The sequence below is a fragment of the Pholis gunnellus genome, assembly GCF_910591455.1.
Source record: "Pholis gunnellus genome assembly, chromosome: 2".
NCBI classification, from domain to species: domain Eukaryota; kingdom Metazoa; phylum Chordata; class Actinopteri; order Perciformes; family Pholidae; genus Pholis; species Pholis gunnellus.
The window spans coordinates 15,395,256-15,416,964 of record NC_136536.1 but is presented as its reverse complement, the minus strand read 5'-3'; the positions used below and the strand labels follow the sequence as shown (position 1 = coordinate 15,416,964).

The following is a 21,709-nucleotide window of genomic DNA, read 5'->3' as shown; positions in this document are numbered from 1 at the left end:
ACAGTCAACCCTACAACATTGTCTCAATAAAAATATCGAGGTATTTGATCATTGACGTTGACATTTGATTTTCTCCACATCGCCCAGCCCTACTAGCTATTAGCAAAGAACAAGATATAAATGAATGCAAGCCCACACATGACTCAAAAAGGTGTGAGTCCACTGTACAAATATCTATATCCTGCGTACAAACTGACTCATTCATTACAAATGTTCCCTTTGGACTTTAAGACAAAAATATGGGTGCTGCTTTATTGGCTGGGGGAAAACAACAAAAAACTAAATCTCCACAAGATGGTTGCACAAAAATAATCTAAATATTGATATATAAATCTTTCATTATAATTAGCGAGGTAACATTAAACAAAGTCTCTTCCCCCGTCCCCACAGGGCTGTCAATCATGAAAGCTCAGACTAAACTAGGCCACAGTCACAACATCACCCAGGGAGCATTGGCAGGTGAAAAAGCTGAGCCCATTTTGTTGAGAAGTGAAATTCTGTTCAGCTTTTCACTGGCTAATCACACAAGAGAAAACTAGTCACTCATTTTGCCTCCCTGCAAACACACTGTGCGTTATTACCTCCATGGGGTTGACGGTGATGGTGAGGGCCGAGTCGTCCCAGTCCATCTCGTTCTCCTTGCCGCTCTCCTGGTCTCTCATGGTGCCCTGGTGTGCAGCTCGGATGCGGAACACGCCCAGGATGATCATAAACACCAGGAAGCTAACGCACACCACAATGACAATGGTGGCAGCGCTGGGTACAACTGCGATGAAGCAAAACACAAGCGAACACAGAATGATAGGTTAGAGGTGAATTATGTTCAATTTGCAAATGGAAACCCTGTTAGAGCTTTATGTGGGGGAGACACAGCGTCTGTCTGAGGCCATTTCAAGGACTTTGGTGTCATGGTGCGCCAGCGCTGATGTTAATGGCTTCTTAGTAAACTGCAGAAGGATGCTTTCTGCAGCTCTAGGTACGTGTCTTTAAATAGCTTTGCCTGTGTCCCTCCAACCAGCTCCATATTTGCCCCACATTATCAGGAAAGGGCCTCTCTTTTGCGTGGAAGGCTTAGTGAGCCTGACAGCCCAGAGGATTACTGAAGCCAGGAAATAAATGGTTGGAGTTCAGACCACCATGTGTACAGATGTCACAGACAGCACTCAAGTGTAATCCCTAAACTTGTGCCACAGAAAAAAAAAAAATAAACACCAGTGTTTCATACGTGCCCTACTTCTGGTTAATAGATTGTAATCCATCCCGAGCAATGCTTGTCACACTAGAGGCTAAAACATTTTTCTACAGCAACAACAATTAAGCAGATTACTAGTTTGATTATGCTGTTTGTTATTCATTTAAATGTATGAGTAAAATGCTGCAACTGGGTGAAGTTTCAGTAGGCAAAAATGAGAAGCTCAATCAGTCATCAAGTCAAATAAAATATATATCATGATGCTTAAACGTCTTGAAAGACGTAAACAATCTCTACATGTCTAAAAACAAACAGAGTCTTGGCTTGTATGACGCAAAGGACAAAGAAAGAAACACGGTGTATCGTTTTTGAACCCCGACGTTTCACATGCTGCAGTACCTGAGGCCTGGTGAGCGTTGACCAGGTTGTGACCGGACAGATCCACAGAGGCATGGTGCACAGGGTTAATGAAGTTGGGCTGCACCAAGGCATTGTTGGCATGGTCCACAGGATTGGCTGTGTGGATGACATTCACCTAGAGAGAATAAAAAACAGAAACATGTGTATGCTGTCGCAAAATGTCAGATGTACCTCAAGTATTTAGGGCACTGCTTGCACGCCTCTGTTTTGAACGCGTCACATAACAAATGCTCAGTCATACCTCGACCTTGAAGTCATTGCTGATGTAGCGACCGTTGAGCTCGGAGCAGACCAGTTTGAATTTCCTGTCAAAGAGAGCCTCGGTGTGCCAGTTCTTGTAACGGATAAGATGCAGGACCTGCTCGTAGTTGGCCATGGTGTTCACACCTGGAACATACAGAGGAGAGCTTGTGTCAAAGATACATATTGAGTATTGCTGTGGAATAGTTTGGAAAAAAAAAAATTGTGGTTTTAAGATGATTTAGAAATGTATCCTTAAAGATTATACCCCGTGAGACAGTAGACTTGGTAACTGTGACTTCAAATCGCTCTAGGTTAAACTTTTAATAACTACACTTATATATTTGTTAATATTTGAGGCCTCAGTATTAAACATCTTGTGCAAAGCTTTCATTGTATCACAGATATGTTTGGAAAGCTCTGTGTCTGTACCGGTGATGACGAGGCCCAGGTTAGAGGAACTCATCTCCAGGCCATGCTGCTGCAGCTGGGACATGTCCACCTCCAGGCCCTCGTGCTCCCCGTCCAGCTCGTCTCCCACCACAGACACTTCACATGTGTCCAGGTTGTGCATGATCTCTTCGGACACCACCGTCTCTTGCACTGAAAGAGCAATGGAGAGAAAAGATTCGGGCTTATTGTACATCGGGCCTGTAATGTAAGTTTGTAAGAGTACTCCACTTAATTAGCATTGCGCTCCTGTAACATGTCGGACCAATGATGGGCAATTCAAAAAAGCACATGGATCAAAATCAATGCAGCAGAAATAGAGATACTGTCTTAGTTATTCCATGCATTCTTCTTATTACACCTACATTACCCAGAATGCAAATCAACCACAGACAGTTGGGTCAGAGATTCTGAAATTCCTATGCTCGTAGCAGCTAATGTAGCATTGAGTCGCTAGCCCCAAGCAGAGATGAGGAGCGGGCTGCAGGGGTCTGGTAAGATAGCTTCTTTCTTACTCAACACCTTCGGACTTTTATGTGTGAAGTTGGTGGAGTTACCCTTTAACACACCAACACTGGAAATGTATACAAGATGAGAAAGAAAGCAATATTCCTATACCAAACATCGTCAAATAAAATATCCTGTTTATGTGAAATTGCCAGTTGATAAAAACAAAGACTAGTTAATGAGCTTCTCAAATCTCATATTTTAGAAAGCAATTAATGGTGAAAGGGTGAGGGTTAGAAGGGGAGGATGAAGAACTGAATCTAGATGATAACACAAGGGCCACCGCAGTTTGATCATTAGAAATAATCGGCAACGGAGCAGCCCAACTTGAGCTGCTCCAACTACCATGGTCAATACAACAGGTAGACTAGATAGCTGCGCTTCATCATGAACCACTGCAGGTTGAACACAGTGTTGTGAACAGCAAATTAGTTTCATGTTTAATAGGCAGTATTGGTGCTACTTTGTCAACAGCAGTTTTATTTGTTTAAGAAAAAAAAGGTAGAAAACTACTCAGAAACTCATAGCGACATGAAAGGAATTTAATTTATACTTCTAAATTAATATACCAATTAATATTCCATGCAAAAACAGTGTGCACCTTTTGACTCAGTGGAAGCTGCTATTGGGTGATTCTTAATCATCTGCTGTGACATCTCGTTAGTTGGTTGTGGAAGGTTGGGGCAGGGTAATGCAGGTAATAGCTACAGATCTCTGTAAGCCCCTTTGTCCCATATGGCCTGCTGTTCACCACAGGACACTGCAGCTCCCTGTATCTGTGTCAGGTCTATTGTCTCTACACGACTTAGCTCACGCACAAGACTGCTCACACAACAGATGGCTGGCCGGTCACTGCCCCTCCCAGAAAGTAGTAAACAACTTATCCCTTTTCTCCCTCCCTCTCGCTCTGTCTGTGTCCAATCCCTTCGGCCCCCAGGCACAATAGCTCAGCTACTGTACATCTACACCGCTCTCAACTCTACATTCACATTCAGTGTCTAAGGTAATTCAAACCAAGGTGACGGATCGGGTATCACTGTGTATCACACTGCCTCAGAGTAACATTACGTATGTGGTAGTTTCGAAGTATTCAGTGGATAAAACTCAGAAGATGAACATATTGTTGAGCTAAGAACACAATAAATCCCCTGAAAAGGGGTAAGCTATATCTACAAATTCCCTACAACATTATCTGTTGTTCTCATAGGAGACATATGTGCATTTGTCTCACCCGTAGGGTCATCATCAGCTCCCGCTGCCGCTTCAGACTCAGTGTCGGCCTCCACTTCGCGGGTGATGGTGCTCACAATGCGTAGTTCGGGGAACAGCGTCACACCTTCCTGGCTCTCGAATTCGGCGGCGCTGCGGGCAAAGTGGTCGATGCCACTCAGGCTGATCTTGGGCTCTTCAGGCTGCAGCACCATCACATAACCTTCGGCATCTGGCACTGTTACGCAGGACTCCTCGTTGAAGCATCTGAGGGAAGATTTTAGTTTGAATACTTGGGTGTTTTATCATAGTTTGATTAAGTTGCTGGTTCTCTCTCTGCTTTGAAAGACAAAAGGGGCATTTTGAATGTGCCCTGCTTCCTTAATCTTATATATGTCCAGTTCAGGCAATGAGATGGGGAAAGAGAAAACACTGAAATGGACTGTTACAGTTTCAGAACAAACGTGGCAAGTGAAAGTGAATAAATTCAAGCCACCAGGGGCCAGATGCATAAAACTGTGTCGATTCACGACTGCTTATATGCACAAAGACAGAAATATGCATACGCATTATTTTTGTTCAGATTTACAATTCCACAGACGCTTTATACATTTGAATCATTGTGGAACTGGGTGCACAAGCCTCATTTCGTAGTAAGTACTAAGAAATACTATCTTTTCCAGGAATGGAATAAAACATAAAAACACATGAACATATTCTTAGCTTATATCTGTAATGGTGTGGAGAAAAAGCTTACAAGGTGAGAAGGAGTAATTTTTCATTTCACTGTGAATAAAACTCATCATATTACAGTGTGTCCTCTTCATTTATTTAGACAATTGCTCAGTCCACCCAATAAAACTCAGTGTTGATGCACCTTTGTGCATCTGCTAACAAGACGCAATGTTAAACTGCAACACTAACTGGAAGTAGAATCAGCAGAAAGTCTTCATACATTCTTTTTATACATCATCTGTAAATGTAATGCTGTTTTGTTATTCACATTTCAGTCTATGAATACATAACTTATCCAAAAAAAAAAAAAAAAAAAAATCTACATCAAAGAGAACTGACAAACAAAAAGCTGAATCGTACAACTCCTCATACATTTTATGTTTACCCTCTTTGTTATGGAAACTAGGAACAACTCGTCCTTACATTCCAAGCAGACACTCTCTGAATGTCTATTAGGCAGAAAGTTTCCTTCAACGTCTGACTGCTGCTGCTGATAGATTAGGCGACACAAGATAATAACTGGTGGAGTATTTTTGGTTTCTGCTACTTACTTGACGGTGGTGGAGATGCGGAGGTGCCTGATGCCGGGGGTCGGGAACTGGCGGGAGTTCAAGTAGGAGATGTGCTGCATCACCTTGTCAAAGGCATCGATGTCGTCGCCCTCCACGGTCAGAGAGGATTGGTTGGGGTTGAACTCAACCTGAGAGAAGAAATAATTTCACATTTAATTCACATATTTCTTTATTTTAGGTTGAGCAGTGGTTTCAAACCTTGTAGCAGGGAGCCCCCTGAGAGGTTGCAGGATGACAGACAAGCTTAGCTATAAATATAATTCGTTGTTTCAGATTTTTCTTTCTGCTTTTTTATTGTAAAATGCTGGATATTCTAACCTCTTCGGGCCTCTACAAACTGTTCAGATCACTCTTTGATTGAACTGATCACAATCCACACATAGATGCAACCTGTGAAAGGAGTTCAGAGTTTGCTTCCCCTACTAGGATCACAAGCCGAAAGACCATTTTCTTGATGCAAACATATACTCCGTCTAGCCTGACTGAGGTTTGAGTGTGTTATGGGTCTCTAAAACACTGCTCTGCTCACCTTGACAGCTGAAGATACCTCCTCGGGCAGCTGCACGTCCAGTCCTTCCTTGCAGGTGTACAAACAGTCGATCACCTTCTTGTTCTCCAGCTTGCCAGAGCGGATCATCAGGCCCGCTAGGTTCCCCCGGAAAAACTGAGCCATTCTAGCATTTCCACCTGGGTACGTCAGGATAGTGAAGAGGAGAAGAAAACAATAACAAACACACGGCAGTAGTTACTCGAGTGTACATTCCACAGACTGCATTCAAGCATGCTGTCTCAATGTGCAAAGCTGGCGTGAATGGCGTTCATGCAAGTTAGTATGTGTGCCCTTACAAGGCCTGAGGCCCAGTGAGGGAGACAGGAGAATGATGGATGAGCGTGTACACGCCTTATGCATGCAACATCTGCATTAAGAGGGGGGAACCACTGCCTTACTGTAGAAAAAAATCACATCAATCGAAATAAAAGAAAAGAAAAAAAATGTGAAATGAGTCCTTTTTAGTCACCTTATTTTCACTCAAGTATGGAAGGAGTGAAAAATGTTAAAATACACAAAAATGATGAGCCTTGAAATTGTAATATTACTGAGTATTTCTGTATTTCTGTGAGGTGAATCAATCCTGCCAAATGAGACGGGGAACAACTACTGTGTCTTCTCCCTAAACCATAATGTGTATAAGTCTGCGTCACTGCAGAGTCAGAGGTAAACCTGGACCTCCACGTCTCAAGGTCACACTGTCATCAAGTGATGTGTGTGTGTGTGTGTGTGTGTGTGTGTGTGTGTGTGTGTGTGTGTGTGCTGCTGAAGCCCTGTTATCTGATATGGAGGAGTTTACTTTTCTGACCCAAAGGTCATGTTCTGGAAGATCCTGCAGGACCAGAATGCTGTAGCCAGGTCAGATTTTTGTGCTCATTATATGTCTATTTCTGCTCAGGTGTATCAGGCTGCAGTGAAAAACTGGCTGCTGCAGTGAGAAGAGCGCATAAATAGAGAATGAAGACAACGAAACCAAAAAATGATGCAGGCAGCATTAAAACCACACTAACATACTGCATCATGCTCCAAACACTTGCGAAAAAACAAATCTTTCTGCATCTACAATGCGTAAGAATCATTTGAGTCGGAATGGTATGACGATGCAGTTAGCTTGGTGGGACATTGTGGACACATGGACATATTTGAGGAGTAAGGGAAAGATTTGAGCAACCTGAGGTGGGCTCAGAGACTGACTCAGTGTCATTGTCATGTCCTGAGTTGTCTGTAAAGGACAGAAACAAGAGAGCAAGGAGAGACAGGGAGGAAGGTTGAGGATCTGTAGTAGAGATTCAGATGCTAAATAGGTACGCCATGGTGCATCAGTTAAGAATCTAACAAAGAGTTAACAAAATAACATGCATGCTACATTTTTACACAAGCTCTAATCAACAAATATATAATAAGTATCATAATATACTTGGAGATTATCAGGTTGCATTAAAGCATCTTTTAGCCACCAGAAATAGCAAAATGTTAGAGAAACCATAAAGAGATTCACTTCTTTCTTTACAATGTATTTGTGCTTCACACTTATATTAATTAAATTTTATATTAATGTATTCTGTCACAGCATTCCTCTAAACAACGTATTGAAGAGGTTACCTTGCCAGCAGGCACCAATGGTGAGCTGCGTTTCGATCTTGGAGGTGTGCAGCGGGTAGTCCTCTGTGACCAGGAAAGGCTCAAATGTAGTGCCATCCACAAACAGAGACACAGTGGGCAACTCCACATTCAGCACATAGTGATGCCACTCTTTGTCACACGCCTGTGAAGGACACAACAGAGGGAATGTAAAAGATGAAATCGAGACCGTGAGAGTTACGTAATGCTTTGTACCTCACTTTATTCTTGTTAATTATCATGTGTTAAGCAGGCTATCGTCCTCCAAACAAAGTGTGGTATTAGAAGCAGCTGACCTGGTCGAGTTTCCAGTGAAACTCGGCTGGCTTGTAGTTCTCTGCCTCTGATGGGTCCTGGCGCAGGAGGAGGATCAGCCTGCAGTTGTGGACGTACAGCGAGTAGTGGTGTCTGTTCATCTCTGCGGTGGAGAATATGAGAGAGGAGATATGAAAATGTAGCTCCAGAATTTATATGTAAATGTAGAACTATGTGAATATTTGGAGAATGGATGGATTATTCCAACTGCCAAACACAAGACTGAAAAGAAGACATTTACTAGTATTATTATTTTCTTTTAACTCAGCAGCAAATCTCTTATAGAGCCCATGGGAAGCAAAAAAAAAGCAACTACAACACAATAACAACAAAATGTTGTGCAGCCTATTGTATTACTGTGTTACATTTACTGATGACTAACACAAAAGTACAAACATGCCTCAATAGGTTTTCACAGTGGCAGAAAAGTTCCACAACCAATTCCTATTGACAAATGTACTATTTTCTACGGTGGAAGTGTAACCATAGATCATGTTATTGGAGGAAGCTGTCAAAAACAACAGAAGTCAAAAAGTCTTCATGTACATGTAAACTTTGTACTAAACAGCTACTGGCTGTTAAGCTTTGAACAGATGCAAAGATTTACAATACTTTTCTCAATATAAATAGGCTTCGTCTATTATAATATCTTACCAACATCTGTCATATGATGTCAAACGGTATAATTAGAGAGCATCAGGTTACACCGCAGGTCTATGTCATTTAAATGAAATGAGAAGTTGTCATCCATTAACAGACCTGAAAAGCTGCGTCTTCCTCTCATTTGATTAAGATAATCACATCAACAACAGGCCACCCTTTTAGGAAGTAACATAGTATCATATCATGTTTCAGAAATAGGGTTCTAGACTCGGGTCTGATTGTGATTTAGAATTACAGTGTATTAATATTCATACGAAGGGACAGTCATGAGTCTACTCACATCCCTGCCTTGGGTGAAACGTAAGACTTTGCTAAAGCAGAATTAGTGTCCATTATGAGACATTTAATCAGTTGCTCAGCTTACAGCAAGTCAATTCAATTTCCACTTTGAAGAATTAATTTAAATGTTTTGTGTGTAAAATAACAACAACGATTGAATGAACCCAACCGTTGAAATAAAGATTTGTCTGCTTGCTACTGTGGGTTATTTAAGTGGCTGGTCGGACTATAAGACATTTTAAGACACTCTGGTGACTTTTGTTCTGCATTTAACTTAATCAATTAATCAAAAAATAACCGCCACATACATTTGATAGTTAACATAATTGTTTCACTGCATTTGGTGGTCCAAAATCTAATGTCCATGCGTCACAGCGTTAGTATTAAGAACTAAAGACTAAAATGTAGACGAACTGAACGAGATACATTAATGTTTCTGTGAAACAGATGCTGCGCTGAATGGAGGTCATGAATGGTGCTGAGATCACGGGTATGGGAGCTTCCTGTCCGGGGCACAGCCGTTCTGATGTAATCCTTCTTATGTAAGCAGTCGAACAGAAGCTGATGAACTGCCTCTCACTGACTATGGCACAGACTTTACAGTCAATAAGATCAAGAAAACCACACGCAAAATGTACAGCGAGTGACAGAAATAGAAAAGGCCAGCTCTGTAAGAAACGCAGGTTTTAACAGTAGATACCAGCTATTCTAATGTACATTTCTTAGACAACTGAGTGCATGTCAGGTCTTAACAATGGTTAATACATGTATGGTACTAGTTTTACGTATTGTTTGGTGCTATTTTAATGTGTTTCTGCCATTAATGTCAAATGGTCCAATCAGCAGTTTTTGACTGTATAAATAAAAGGTATATTCACATACAAGTTCAGAGTTTGACTTACCATTTAAAAATAAAAACAATGTCAGTGAGTTAGTTTCCGAAATGTACAGGACTTTTGTTTCCCAGATTGTTACAAATATTACTCAGGTCAACAACCCTTTAGCAACACCAGAAACATAAAAATTAACCAAAACAGCTTTGAGTTTATGTGCACGTCATGTCTTCGTATTAGAGGACCTGACAATCAATACAGGAGCGAGTCACGCTCATATCTGTATTATTGTGGGTTATTTATATTTAGATCCCAGATTATGCCTCTAATTATGTTATTTTGTCTTTTTACAGTTGACAACCTGCAAACCAATACCAGCTCATAAAACAATTAAACTAATAGTCAAACTGGAGCTTCTCGAGGGACATTACCCGTCTTGTCAGAGTTGCAGAGGATGGTCTCCTTCTCGTGGGCCCCGGGGCCGTGTCTCATCCACACAGAGAGGGTGAAGGGCTCCTTCAGGCTGGTGCTCACCAGGCCATCGGGGACCTTGATGGCCTGGGTGCCATTGAACTCAAACACCTGGTCGCTGTCATGCCCGTTATCGGTGGGCAGACCTACCGTCCAGTTTGCGGAGCTGCTGGGTGCAGGCAGAAGCTCCACGGTGCCGGAGCTGGCTCCTAGAAAACAATCAAAGAGTGCAAAGGCAATTGTTTAGGGCACTTGGATTTGTGATTCCAATGACGCAATACTGACAATAACCATTTCCGGTGGTGCAGTTACTTACCACACAGCTTGTGCAGAGACTTCTCAGAGTAGGTGTCACGGTCGCAGCCCTTGCCAATATGGTTTGTTTCCAGGTCAATGTCGGCTCGGATGGACGTGATTGGCTCGTCGCAGGTCTCCAAGTGCATGCTGGGGAAAAGAGCCAGGCTACCCGTGCCAGGCTCGTATTCAATCCTCTTATTGAAGCCTGAAAGGCAAAGCCAGAGGTAGGGTAGAACGAAAAGATGTCCTTCAGCACAGCGCCGATAACATGTGAGCAGTCAATACTGAGGCAATAGTAATTACTCTAAGAACTTTAAGTGCTTCATTTCTTTCATAAACACGATAAAAGCCCTTAGAGCTTAAATAACCTTTTGGACAACGGCAGCCTGTGTGGGCTCTGCATTGGTGGATCGCTTTTGTTCAACACAGAGACACACCTAAACAGTGATGGTGGGCGAGCTACAGCGAGTAGAGGAGAGCTTTGATACCTTGCCAGCTGGGTTTGCAGGTGGGCTTGACGCTTATCTTGACCAGGACGTCCTCGGAGGCACGGTTCTTTCCACAGTCGTAGGCCGTCACAGTCAGCTTGTACATGCGCTCTTTGCCGTAGCTCAGTTTCTCTGTGTTCTTGATGGAGCCTGAGGGAAGCAGGAAAAAAAAAAAAGGAGAGAGTGCCAGGAACGCTCTTTGTTTAATTTCAAAGCTGCAGCTGTGTTAGGAAATGTATTTAAAAAAAAAAACTCAACTATAGCACACTATTTTCAAATATTTTTAAAAGCTGCCAAATATAATTAGAATCTTTGCTGAAAGGCCCAAAAGTGATTCACTGTCAAGCTGAACTAAAAGCACAATATATTAGTTGACATCTCTTTAGGGCCACATTGTAATATTTTGACTTGCATCTTTTTCCTTAAGCTGCTATATTGTTCATTACCACGCTAATGTTGTAGCCCGATTAGCATGCAAGTGGTGAAAAGAAAGGGAAGGAATTAGTTTGACCAAGATTTAATCTCAGGTTCTTTTCTTTCCACCTCAAACACTAATTAGCCGTCAAAGTTGAGCACCATACCAACATTATAACATCTTCACACTGATTGTTCTCCTATTATCACCGGTCTGTATTTTCTTTTTTATTAAAGCTGAGGCGTCACATCAGCTGAGCCTTGATATCTGATGTCTTTTTTTACTGGATCTTTCATTTTCTTTAACAAGACACGAAGATAAATTCCCCCATAGTCTGAAACGAATGTCCAGCTCGGGTGACATTTCAAGGAGACCGTCATCGTTTCACAAGGCAACAAGCTGCCTTGAATTCTAAATGACAGATCAATATGGTGTGTGTCAATAACAATGTGGCTCTTAGGCACGCACTGCTGCTGCTTTTCCCCCCCCGACATGCACTAACACAAGGCTGCTAGTTGTAGGTTCTTACCATCTTTGTCGACGGTGAAGGGCACGTCAGGAGTGACGATCTCGTAGTTGCAGATTTGGCTGAACTGGAAAGAACAGTCAGCATCCACTGCCTCCACCTTCAGGATGCTGTCATACTTCTTTCCCTCGATAACGGTGGCTTTGTAGGACTTCTCTTTGAACACTGGTGAATACTCATTGATGTCGTTTACCTGGATGTGGACAGTGGCCCTGAAAGAGACATACTTGAGTCAGGACTGTCAGCGTGGGATGTTCAATACATAGTTAGAATATATGAGAAAAATATATTATTGTCACACTTCATGATGATTCTGTTCTGGTGCATTGATGTTCACACTGACTTATTCATATCAGTAGCAACAGAGGAATGAACATTTCCTATGGACTGACAGGTGACTCATTGATTTAATACATTTTGGCGACTGTTATCCTGCGTCAGCGTCGCTCCATGGACACACTGGGAGAAATCAAATCGTGGTGACTGAAAGCAAGTCAAGCGTTGCTTTGCAGCGTGTTTATTCATCTTCTCTGGTGATCATACATTTCTCACAAAGAAATAATTGACTATAAGCTGTCATAGTCCAGACTAAAAATAGATCTGATTAGAGCGGCAACTAACTCACTATTGATTCACTTTTTGATGGGAAACTGTCAAAACACATGAAGTAGAACACGCGCTCATCAGGGTACATTTCTGCACTCATGTTGGCATATTTACCAAATGATCTTGGATAGTTATATGGATCACTTTGGACATCACCCCCTTGAAAATTCCCACAATCCCACAGAAGGATTTCATTAAAGTTTAACTTTTGAATTCATGGTAAAATCACATCTTTACGATCCTACTGTTGCATATGAACCACACTTAATGGGTTAGGTGTGAAAGCACTCTTAATGAATCCCCATAAATATGAGAGAGCAGGTTTTAATTTGAATGCTTCACTCTGTATGTATTTTCTTATCATTTTCTGTGTCGTGAATATACTTTTTTAGTTTTTTAACATAACTGACTGCACTCTGATTGTACAGTCAAACTGAAAAGAGGTTTGCTCACTTGTGGGATTTCTTCATGTTGGCGCCATCAGGACCCTCTCCACAGTCGTAGGCTTGGATGGTGAAGGTGTGCTCCTTCTGCAGCTCACAGTCCAGCTTGTCCTTGGCTCGGATGACCCCCTCGCCAGTGGACTTGTCTAGGACCACTGCCTCGAAGGGGACATTCTGCCCGTGGATCCTGAACCCGCAAATCTCACCTGAACACGTCAAGAGCCAAAAAGAGATTTTGCTCACAATAACTTACGTCAGGCGTAGAATATTATTGTTCAAATGAAAAATTGTGTTAACAATGAAAACCATAAATTCACGCAAAAAAAGAAAAAAAGATCAGCCACAGATTTTGGGTGCCAGGGAGTTGTAGATTGGGATGGGTGGTGTCTGTGGAGGAAGCCCAAAAGCACTGTCATATGGGTGGGTACTTGGGGGGGGAGTTGGGAGAGGATGTGGGACATTTAGTATCATAGAAGACGGAGTGTCTTTTCCCAAGCCACTTCAAAACATTGCATCCAGTCATGCAGGCAGAAACCGAAAAGATATGGACAGGCATTTCACAGGGGTACTTAGGATATTAGAAATCAAATTCATGAAACCAAGCCCAGAATGTAGTTACATAGAAAACAGTATTTGAAGCAAAGATCATTGATCTCTGTAATGAATACAAATTACAGCCTATTGTGTGATAGAAACAATAACTAACATAATTTAAAAAAAAATTAAGATTTGTGAAATGGCACTGTAATAAGCACCAATTCAGCAATCAAAACCCAAAAAGGTTTGTGAAAGAAAAGAAAAAAACTCTCAGCCAACACCACCGAAAATATTTATTCTTAACCAAAGAAAGTCTTCCCGTGTAATTTCGCCTCTCACCCAAAACTACTGCAAAACGAATCAAATAAAATGAAATCATAGAAGAACCAAACGGCTACTAGCATAGTATTCAAACAAAAAGTACTGGATGAGAACTGGGGTTAGAAATATCAACTTGCTTGACATCCACATCAAATGACAACTGCAGCCATGCTAATGGTAGATTAGTGGCGGAGAATTAACTCAAGAGATCCACTGAGGCAAAGATGCAACAACAGAAACTTTGTAGCAGAGAGAGTTTGCATTAGTTAACAATCTCAGCAGCTTTCAGTTGAAGACTTTAATGTCAAGAAAAGTCCACAGGAGTCACTGTACCTGCATAGATCTGATAGGTCACAGAGAGGCACCACAACAATGGATGATGCCTTTTAAGACATTTTCAGAGCTATTATCCTCTTTAAATACCAATTATGGTGTCAATTTCTGCTCCAATGTGTGTTAAGAGGTTGTGAAATCATTTTGTGTCCTTTCAGATTTAAATTTATTATTGAATGTGTCAGAAATTGGCTTTTCCATTAATATTTTCTTAATTGAAAGAATTTGACTGGACAAAATGGCAGCAAAGTGACTGAAAACTTCTGTTTTAAAGCAGCTTTCTGTTTCCTGGTGACAGCTGAAAAACTGTTAGGGTCTGCAAACTGCAATGGATGTCTCATGCACAGATATTTCTAAGTAAAGTCAGCCCCACATCACACTTTTCATCCAGCTGTTGGAAGTCCAAAAAATTGAGGGTGAGAAGAACATAAAATCGAGAACAAAACCAAATGGGGAGATTAAAGAGCATGGCGGGAGGTTCTGTGTCAAAGTGTGGATGCTGTTTTTGCATTAGTGGGTTAATTGTAACAACTAAGCACAAGGCAGAAGAAAGAGCCCAAGATCACCTTCTTCAGTGAGGGTCACCTCAAAACTCTCTACAAGGAAGGGAGAGAAGATAAACCCAGATCAGTTAAAAGAAGAGTTAGAATCTCAGAGAAAACACAGAGGACAGGAAGGAAGCACACTCTACGCAACAAGCTTACACAATCACCAGCAGAATATATCGGAAGTAAAACTTCTTCAGCCAGTTGAAAGAAAGAAAGGATTAAAACATTCATGAAAAGCCGGTGGTGTCGAAGTGTTTGCAGTTTTCTTAACAGCTCAGCGATTCTTTTTAGAAGAAACGACTCGTAAAAAGTGACAGAACATCCAATTACAAGCAACAGAAATCTCAGGTTTTAATGTCAGCATGTTTTCGGGGGATTCTGGAGAGTCTGACCTTCAACAAGTTCCCCTCACTTCTCAAAACTAGTGGATGGATTGCTAAAGTCACTCTGATAATTATAAAATTCATTCTATGAGATAAGAAGCAACCTCATAGTACAATCTTCCAAATGATGAACGGTATGAAGTCCTTTTCTGTTTAGCTGTTTTGTTTTAAAGCCCTGCCAGGGCCTCCCGTGGGTTGGTCCCGGTCATTTAGTTTTCACCTCGTCAACAATTAGAAATGGATTTCACATTAGCGACTGCTGTTCAGGGCCAGTCATGCAGTGGGAGTTGAAGGCCTCCGTGTTCAGCACAGCTCTAATGGCTCAGCTCACACCAGGGCTTCAGGAATTCCTCCGCTTCTCACCGGTCACACAGGCCTCTCGGCTCAGCTCGGGGGCTCGGCCATCACAGCGATTGCTACGCCACTGACCTCAGAGGCTCGACCTGCAGTGGTCATTTAACCGCTTCCACTGAATACATAGAGTGAATTATAATAGGAGAATGTTAACTGGCCAATGCGTTTGCCTACATTAATGAAATAACCCAGATCTGGAGGGAACACGCTCCCTACGTTGTGTTCTCGGCTCGTTTTTGAGCTCATTCTCACGTTACCTTGTGGTAGATCCTCATTCATGCTAAATATTCCCACATTCACACTAATCTGACATGAGAGCTTGTGATTGGGCTTCTTTGGCCTGCGGGTCAGCTTTACAGTGAACCTTGTTTGTTGGCACACGTGGAACCTACGAGAAGGAGGCCGGCACGACAACGCTGGTCACCCTTACTGACACGTGAAGCCAGATTGCTTGCTCCGTCTCAAGAGAGCCGGTTCACAGGGACACGCGGCCCATTTGCAAAGCCCCCCGCTTATCGAAAAAACGGAGCCCCCAGCTAAAAGAAGTGGGAGCACCAAGCTCTGTATTCACCGCCAATTTACTGTGAAAGGAAACAAGCATCATGCAGAGAATGGGCATACTATTCCAACTCCCGGCCCTTCACAAAATGCTGAAGCTGTCCACCTTAAAAACTGCCGGACCGGTCAGCTCTTGAGAACAATCAGATTTCTCATAACTTTGTGAAGGATATTACATGTGGCATCTCCTCTGGTAGGCAAATGGACGTTAAAGACAGACTTGCCGAATCGGAGTAGTAATCTTTTCAATTGTCCTTATCAAGTGGAGCGAGAGCGCGAGAGTGCGAGAGTGTGAAGAGACTCGCAGACTAAAGCTCACACACAGCTCATGTGATGTGAAATGGTGGAAAATCATTTCCAGCGCTGCGGTGCTTTGAATGTTTGCCAGAGTCAATCCTGGTGTGATTTAAAAACCCCAGAGCGAACGCCGCCTTGGTACATAAAGCACACTAAACTGTGCTGAAAAACATGAAAGTATATGAGAGTATTTTGATCTGAATATCAAAAGGGGCCAATCTGGAGGATATGGTAGCCAGCTGTGTGTCAGTATGGCAGGCATGAAAATGCCACAGTCCACGCCCAGGTGTGCATTTAATGAGTATTCAACAACGAGCAAAGTTATTCTCTCATTCACTACCGAGTTAACATTTGATTTGTACAAACATTCAATCTCAAATATAAACTATAATCACGTCAATAATTAAATGAAAGCATTACGCTGAGGCTAGTATCAGGCTTACACTTCTATGATGACTATGCTGGTAAAATAAAACAATAAAAAAATGTTTTTTCACATGTAACATAATCTCAAAGCCTTAATGGTACAGAGCAATTAGTATGTTTTTCTTTTTTATTAATTGTATAATGAGTTATTCCAGGTGAAGCGAAGCTGGGGGAGTGAAGGAATAGCAGCCGCATCGTTAAACCTCCTCTCTCACCTGCGTAGCGTAGAGGAGCATCCTTGTCCAGTGCAATTAGAGGAGGGTCCAGAAGTACTTTGTCATCGTTTTCCGTGACGATCCCGTGGTATGTCGTCTCGATCCATGGTTTGTGCTTATTGACTGAGAAACAGAGAGAGCAAAAGTCAGTGTCTACAAAAAAAAAAAGAAAGTCTATTTAAATAATATGGCCCGAGTTGAGATGTCCTGGTTGGCAAATTGTTTTTCTTTCACCGGAACTAGTGAGCAATTTACTTTCTTTTCCTCTTCTTTTAATAATCAGATTTCATCTGCCTTTTCTCAAGTTGCTACTTTGACTTTTATCTTTCTTCCCAATGCAGCTTGAGTACATGTTTAATGGCGTTTTGGATGCTTTTCATATTATTTTTAGAAGCATCACACACACAGTGAAGAGATCAACCCTCAACAGGAACGGGCAACCATGAGCCAAGCGGGAAAATTATACCTTTGGATCCATCAAAACTCTACCTAAAGTCCAAGACACAGACGATACCATAATCCATATCAGTTAATGACTTTTGACATGAATGATAAAAGGCTCTGGCTGTGACTTTCAGGCCAGTTTGTGGAGCAGCAGTGGGGCTGCGTACAGCTTGCCTTTGTGTGCTAGTTGGCCTGGGAAGCATCCCATCTGCACACAGGACTCTGTTGTAGCTGGCGGCTGCAGAAAAAGCTGCCGTGAGTGACATATTTGGGCTGGTTTAGTAAACAGCGTGGACGCAGCGGAGATGCAGCTCTCTTACAACCAATATGTCCTCGCTCTAGAGCAGGAGGGAGAGGACGGCCTTCCTCTGCTACTGACCTGCACAGGTGAGGCTAACTCTGGCTGACAGCTCACTGTGGGTGATAGGAACACTGGACCAGGCACAATATCATATGGAGCATAAATGCTAATCAGGGCTGCAGACGACAACAATGACATTATTCCTTTATGCAAGACCTGGAAGTAGCTCTCCTTTTTGGTGAACTCATCACCACGGAGCACAATGGGTCCAAATGTATTTAAGTTGTCGGAAGTATGAAAGCGCACACGATGAGATCTCTCGCAGTGATAAAATAAAGCACACAAAAAACGTTTGAGATGCTCAAAAAGCTGCAACAGCAACCGATGGCTAATGTCTTGATTAATGTTCTGTGTGAATAAGACAACTATATGACTTTTAGCATATAAGTTAAACATCAATTACACGCCTGGTGAGCATTTTCTCCTCTTAATTATTCTACTGCGGGACAACGTTGCACTGCTGAGCTTCTCAAATTAAAATGAAGAGTTTGCCATCATAAGGCCCATTTTGTTATTATTCAACCAAAAGCACTCATGAGAAAAACACATTTAAAACTTTTCAATATGATAATTTATCATCTTTCGATGTGATGAAATCATACATCAAAATATTGTGTGATACGCAATTACATCTTCTTGTAATAAATACTAAGAAGTACAAACTAACTCAATTATCTCAGAAAATCGGAACTGATAAGAATTCTGCTTATGGGAATACCTCAGTGTAGCAAAATCAAACTAGTGTCCTTATCTGACTACTATGTATTTGTGTGCATGCATGTAAACACAGTGTGTAGCAGTGTGTAGCTGGACATGTTTATGTCTCACACCAGATCAACACACCGGCAGAGTTGACCACCAGCTGTAACCTTGAGCAGGTGAGCAGGTGGAGCTCTACGTGTATATAGGCTGCTGCCCATGCTGCAGTGACACATAGCTGGTGTGTTACGGCGTTTCATGCTGCCTCGCCGAGTCTATTGATCTGAATTACAAACAGGTGTAAGTGTACTGAATATGGGAAGCACACTTTGATACTCCATTACAATGTCCCTATTTAAGATGTCTGTGGTGGCAGATTTCGTTTTGTGCTGCATCGTACAACGGCACGGCCGACAGTTTGTCAAAATAAAATGTACTTAAATAAAAAATGGTCAATTTGATTTATTGGAAGAAAATATATTGTTTAGATAAATCGGCTGATTGGTACAATAGTTGAGAGATTAATTGATAGAAAATGAGTTGTCAGTGGCAGTTTTAATTACCACCGTGTACTAGTGGTGTAACGGACCACTGTCCATCCGTACGGATCCTCTCTCACGGTTCGGCACGCATGTGGACCGCAGATTAATGACATAGTTTAAGGTTAACCATCACAGTGTGAAATAAAGTTTTACCGACGATCTTTATCCGCCAATATTCAGTAAAATATATACGATCAGGACATCTCCATATATGCTTTTCTATTCACCGATCTTTCACAGCAACATAAATAGATATAAGAGATGAATTATGAGCTGTTTAACTTCCTCACACTAGCTCTAAGCACAATATAATACATCATTAAATCAATCAAAACACAATCTTTTATTTCCTTTGTATGTTTTTATGAAGATAAAAACCCACTATGAATTACTATGACAAAGTGAAAGTACAACATTGAGAATATTTGATGGTTTACTGATTTCAAAACAGTTGAAATGATTTTTAGGACATTGGCAAAGAAAACAGCTGCTAGAATCAAACGACAAAGGGATCTGTATCTGCCAATAATAATAATCAATGAATGAAAGAAACGTGATCAGGGATCTCTAAAAGATACATTTGCTCACTTTTTTCTTTTGTGCTGATCCGATCTGTGATCTGATCCGTGTTACGATCTGAACCGTGAGTTTTATGATCCGTTGCACCGCTGCCGTATACGTATTACATGTGGCGAACTTATGAATTTCATATTTTTTGCTCTTGCTGACAACTCCAAAAACTAGTGGAAGGGAATGTGAATAGAAATGCTCAATGTTAGCAGCCTCATTACAAACTGAAGCACATCCTCCAGCCCACGTTTATCCAATTACTTACACACAATGATACACCGAGTACAACATTCATCTCAACGAGCAGCATTACTTAAATAGACAGTGGATTCATTACTGTGCCATTCAAGCATTTGCTGATGCTGCAAAATTAAAATGTTGTAGGCACCTGTGCGCTCATAATGCTGCCAGAACTGTACATATGGCCTTTAGTAAGTTAATATTTTTAATGTGTTTTTTTTTTTTTTTTAAAACAAATATTCAAAAGTCAGTTTTGGCCAATTTTGGCTGCCGTAATGGCATGCAATTTAGTTTATTTTAATGTCTGATAATAAAAGTGATATACTCCTCATTTAATATAAACTTGTATAAGTCGCTTCTCATCAGCTAACCCTGAAAATACAAAGTACATCCAGAATTAATGGCAGACGTCCTAAGAGTTAAATCCTAATTGAAATAGGTTTTGCATCGTAAAATTAAATCTGCAGAAAGCCTCAACATCAAACATTTCATCATCCGACTAATAAATAGGAAGACGCCTTATGTTCAATAACACAATGTGTGCTACAATTATATTACGAGCTTCAAACTGAAAAAGAAAAACCTACAAAAGCATCAATGAATGATGAGGACGTTTTCAGGCGACTGTAAATGTCAATCTACCAAATCCAATTTCAGCGAAGCAAATGACTGTGTCTTTACATAATTTAGTGTAATTCTCAGTCAGTGATTAGCATACACAATCAACGAAAATGAATTACAAGCTACTTGCACAGGGCTAGTGGGATGTGTGCACCAAAAGGAGTTAGTCACCCACCAAACTCATTTTTTCCAGTGAGAAAGGTTTGAAGAAGAGAAGCCTTCAAAGTTTGTCAAAATGCAAAAAGTAAATATGTTCGTATGGCTTAATAAACATTAAATGTGCTGCAGCCTTAAATAATAGCATTATGTTACAATTCCAAGTTATAGAGTTAGAGAAATGTACTGAATGTAGTGAGAACTAACGTGTCTTTGGTGAGTAAGAACGTTTTGAATTGATCAAGCCCAATAGATCGTCATTGCAGAGCGTCTTGTGACCTGTCGGGCCAGACTACTACAATAATCTGCTTTAGTTTCCACAAAGTCACAGTAACTGTGTGAGCCAGGTTACATGTGGGCCTCACATTTGACACATTTGAGCTCTCAGCCTCGAGCATTGAGGTGCACTGAACCAGGACCGGCACTGAATAGCACAAGATCAAGCTGCATTCTCAAAGCTCCTGCAGGTTTATGCAAAACATTTCAGCTTAATCCTGACCAGTAACCACAAATGAATTAACCAAGTGGGCTGTCTGCAAGTGCCCTTCCCGCCTGGTCTAGGTAAATGCAATTTCCCCTTAATTTGAAAAGCACCATGTCCATTTGTATAACATTTATCTCCACCTTGACTGATGAGCAAGGTCCTTGAAATACAGTTTTACTCTAGAAAGTGCATGTTGTCCACTGGAAACAAGCCTGCTTTGTGCTGTGAAGTCAAGCAAAGTCTGACGGAAGAGAACTGTATCCCAACAATGGTCTGAGATTGGCAGCACAAACCAATTGGAAAAAAAAGAAATGATGCAGATATGCTCACAGATGGCAAAAAGTGGAGCAGAAAACGTGTCAAAGATACACAAATTCAAAAGCAAACAGTTACAATCAAAGCCCCTTTTGCGCGCTCTCACACACACACTCACACACACACACACACACACACACACACACACACACACACACACACACACACACACACACACACACACACACACACACACACACACACACACACACACACACACACACACACACACACACACACACACACACCTCTGATGAAATGAAATCTAAAGCACGATTTTATTTAAAGCGTGAAATTCTCACATACATCGTGTGAAATTGCCAACAAGGCCCGTTTGACAGGACAGCTTCATCATCCCCCTGCAAACCTGCAGTGAATGGGAAGAACATTTGTTCTGCTGTGAAGATTTGACAGAGTAACAAAGACATTACTTACACAAATACAGACAGCCGTATTCGTGGAAACTGGGTGATT

The 21,709-nt window shown here is 41.5% G+C and overlaps 1 protein-coding gene across 2 annotated transcripts in view; it reads right to left on the bottom strand.

Moving 5' to 3' along the window:
- clstn1 (calsyntenin 1) overlaps nucleotides 1-21,709 on the bottom strand; it is a 35,999-nt gene that overhangs the window by 4,603 nt on the left and 9,687 nt on the right. The window contains exons 2-17 of one of the 2 annotated variants that reach the window (XM_079183081.1): nucleotides 16,804-16,926; nucleotides 12,842-13,037; nucleotides 11,786-11,994; nucleotides 10,842-10,991; nucleotides 10,373-10,558; nucleotides 10,017-10,265; nucleotides 7,792-7,913; nucleotides 7,478-7,640; nucleotides 7,047-7,097; nucleotides 5,855-6,012; nucleotides 5,305-5,453; nucleotides 4,041-4,285; nucleotides 2,285-2,455; nucleotides 1,854-1,999; nucleotides 1,592-1,727; nucleotides 582-766 (exon numbers count right to left, since the gene is read on the bottom strand). In XM_079183081.1, the coding sequence (XP_079039207.1) occupies nucleotides 582-766; nucleotides 1,592-1,727; nucleotides 1,854-1,999; nucleotides 2,285-2,455; nucleotides 4,041-4,285; nucleotides 5,305-5,453; nucleotides 5,855-6,012; nucleotides 7,047-7,097; nucleotides 7,478-7,640; nucleotides 7,792-7,913; nucleotides 10,017-10,265; nucleotides 10,373-10,558; nucleotides 10,842-10,991; nucleotides 11,786-11,994; nucleotides 12,842-13,037; nucleotides 16,804-16,926 (2,639 nt within the window). The remainder of the gene's footprint in view (nucleotides 1-581; nucleotides 767-1,591; nucleotides 1,728-1,853; nucleotides 2,000-2,284; nucleotides 2,456-4,040; nucleotides 4,286-5,304; nucleotides 5,454-5,854; nucleotides 6,013-7,046; nucleotides 7,098-7,477; nucleotides 7,641-7,791; nucleotides 7,914-10,016; nucleotides 10,266-10,372; nucleotides 10,559-10,841; nucleotides 10,992-11,785; nucleotides 11,995-12,841; nucleotides 13,038-16,803; nucleotides 16,927-21,709) is intronic. The other variant, XM_079183082.1, reaches the window with a different exon arrangement.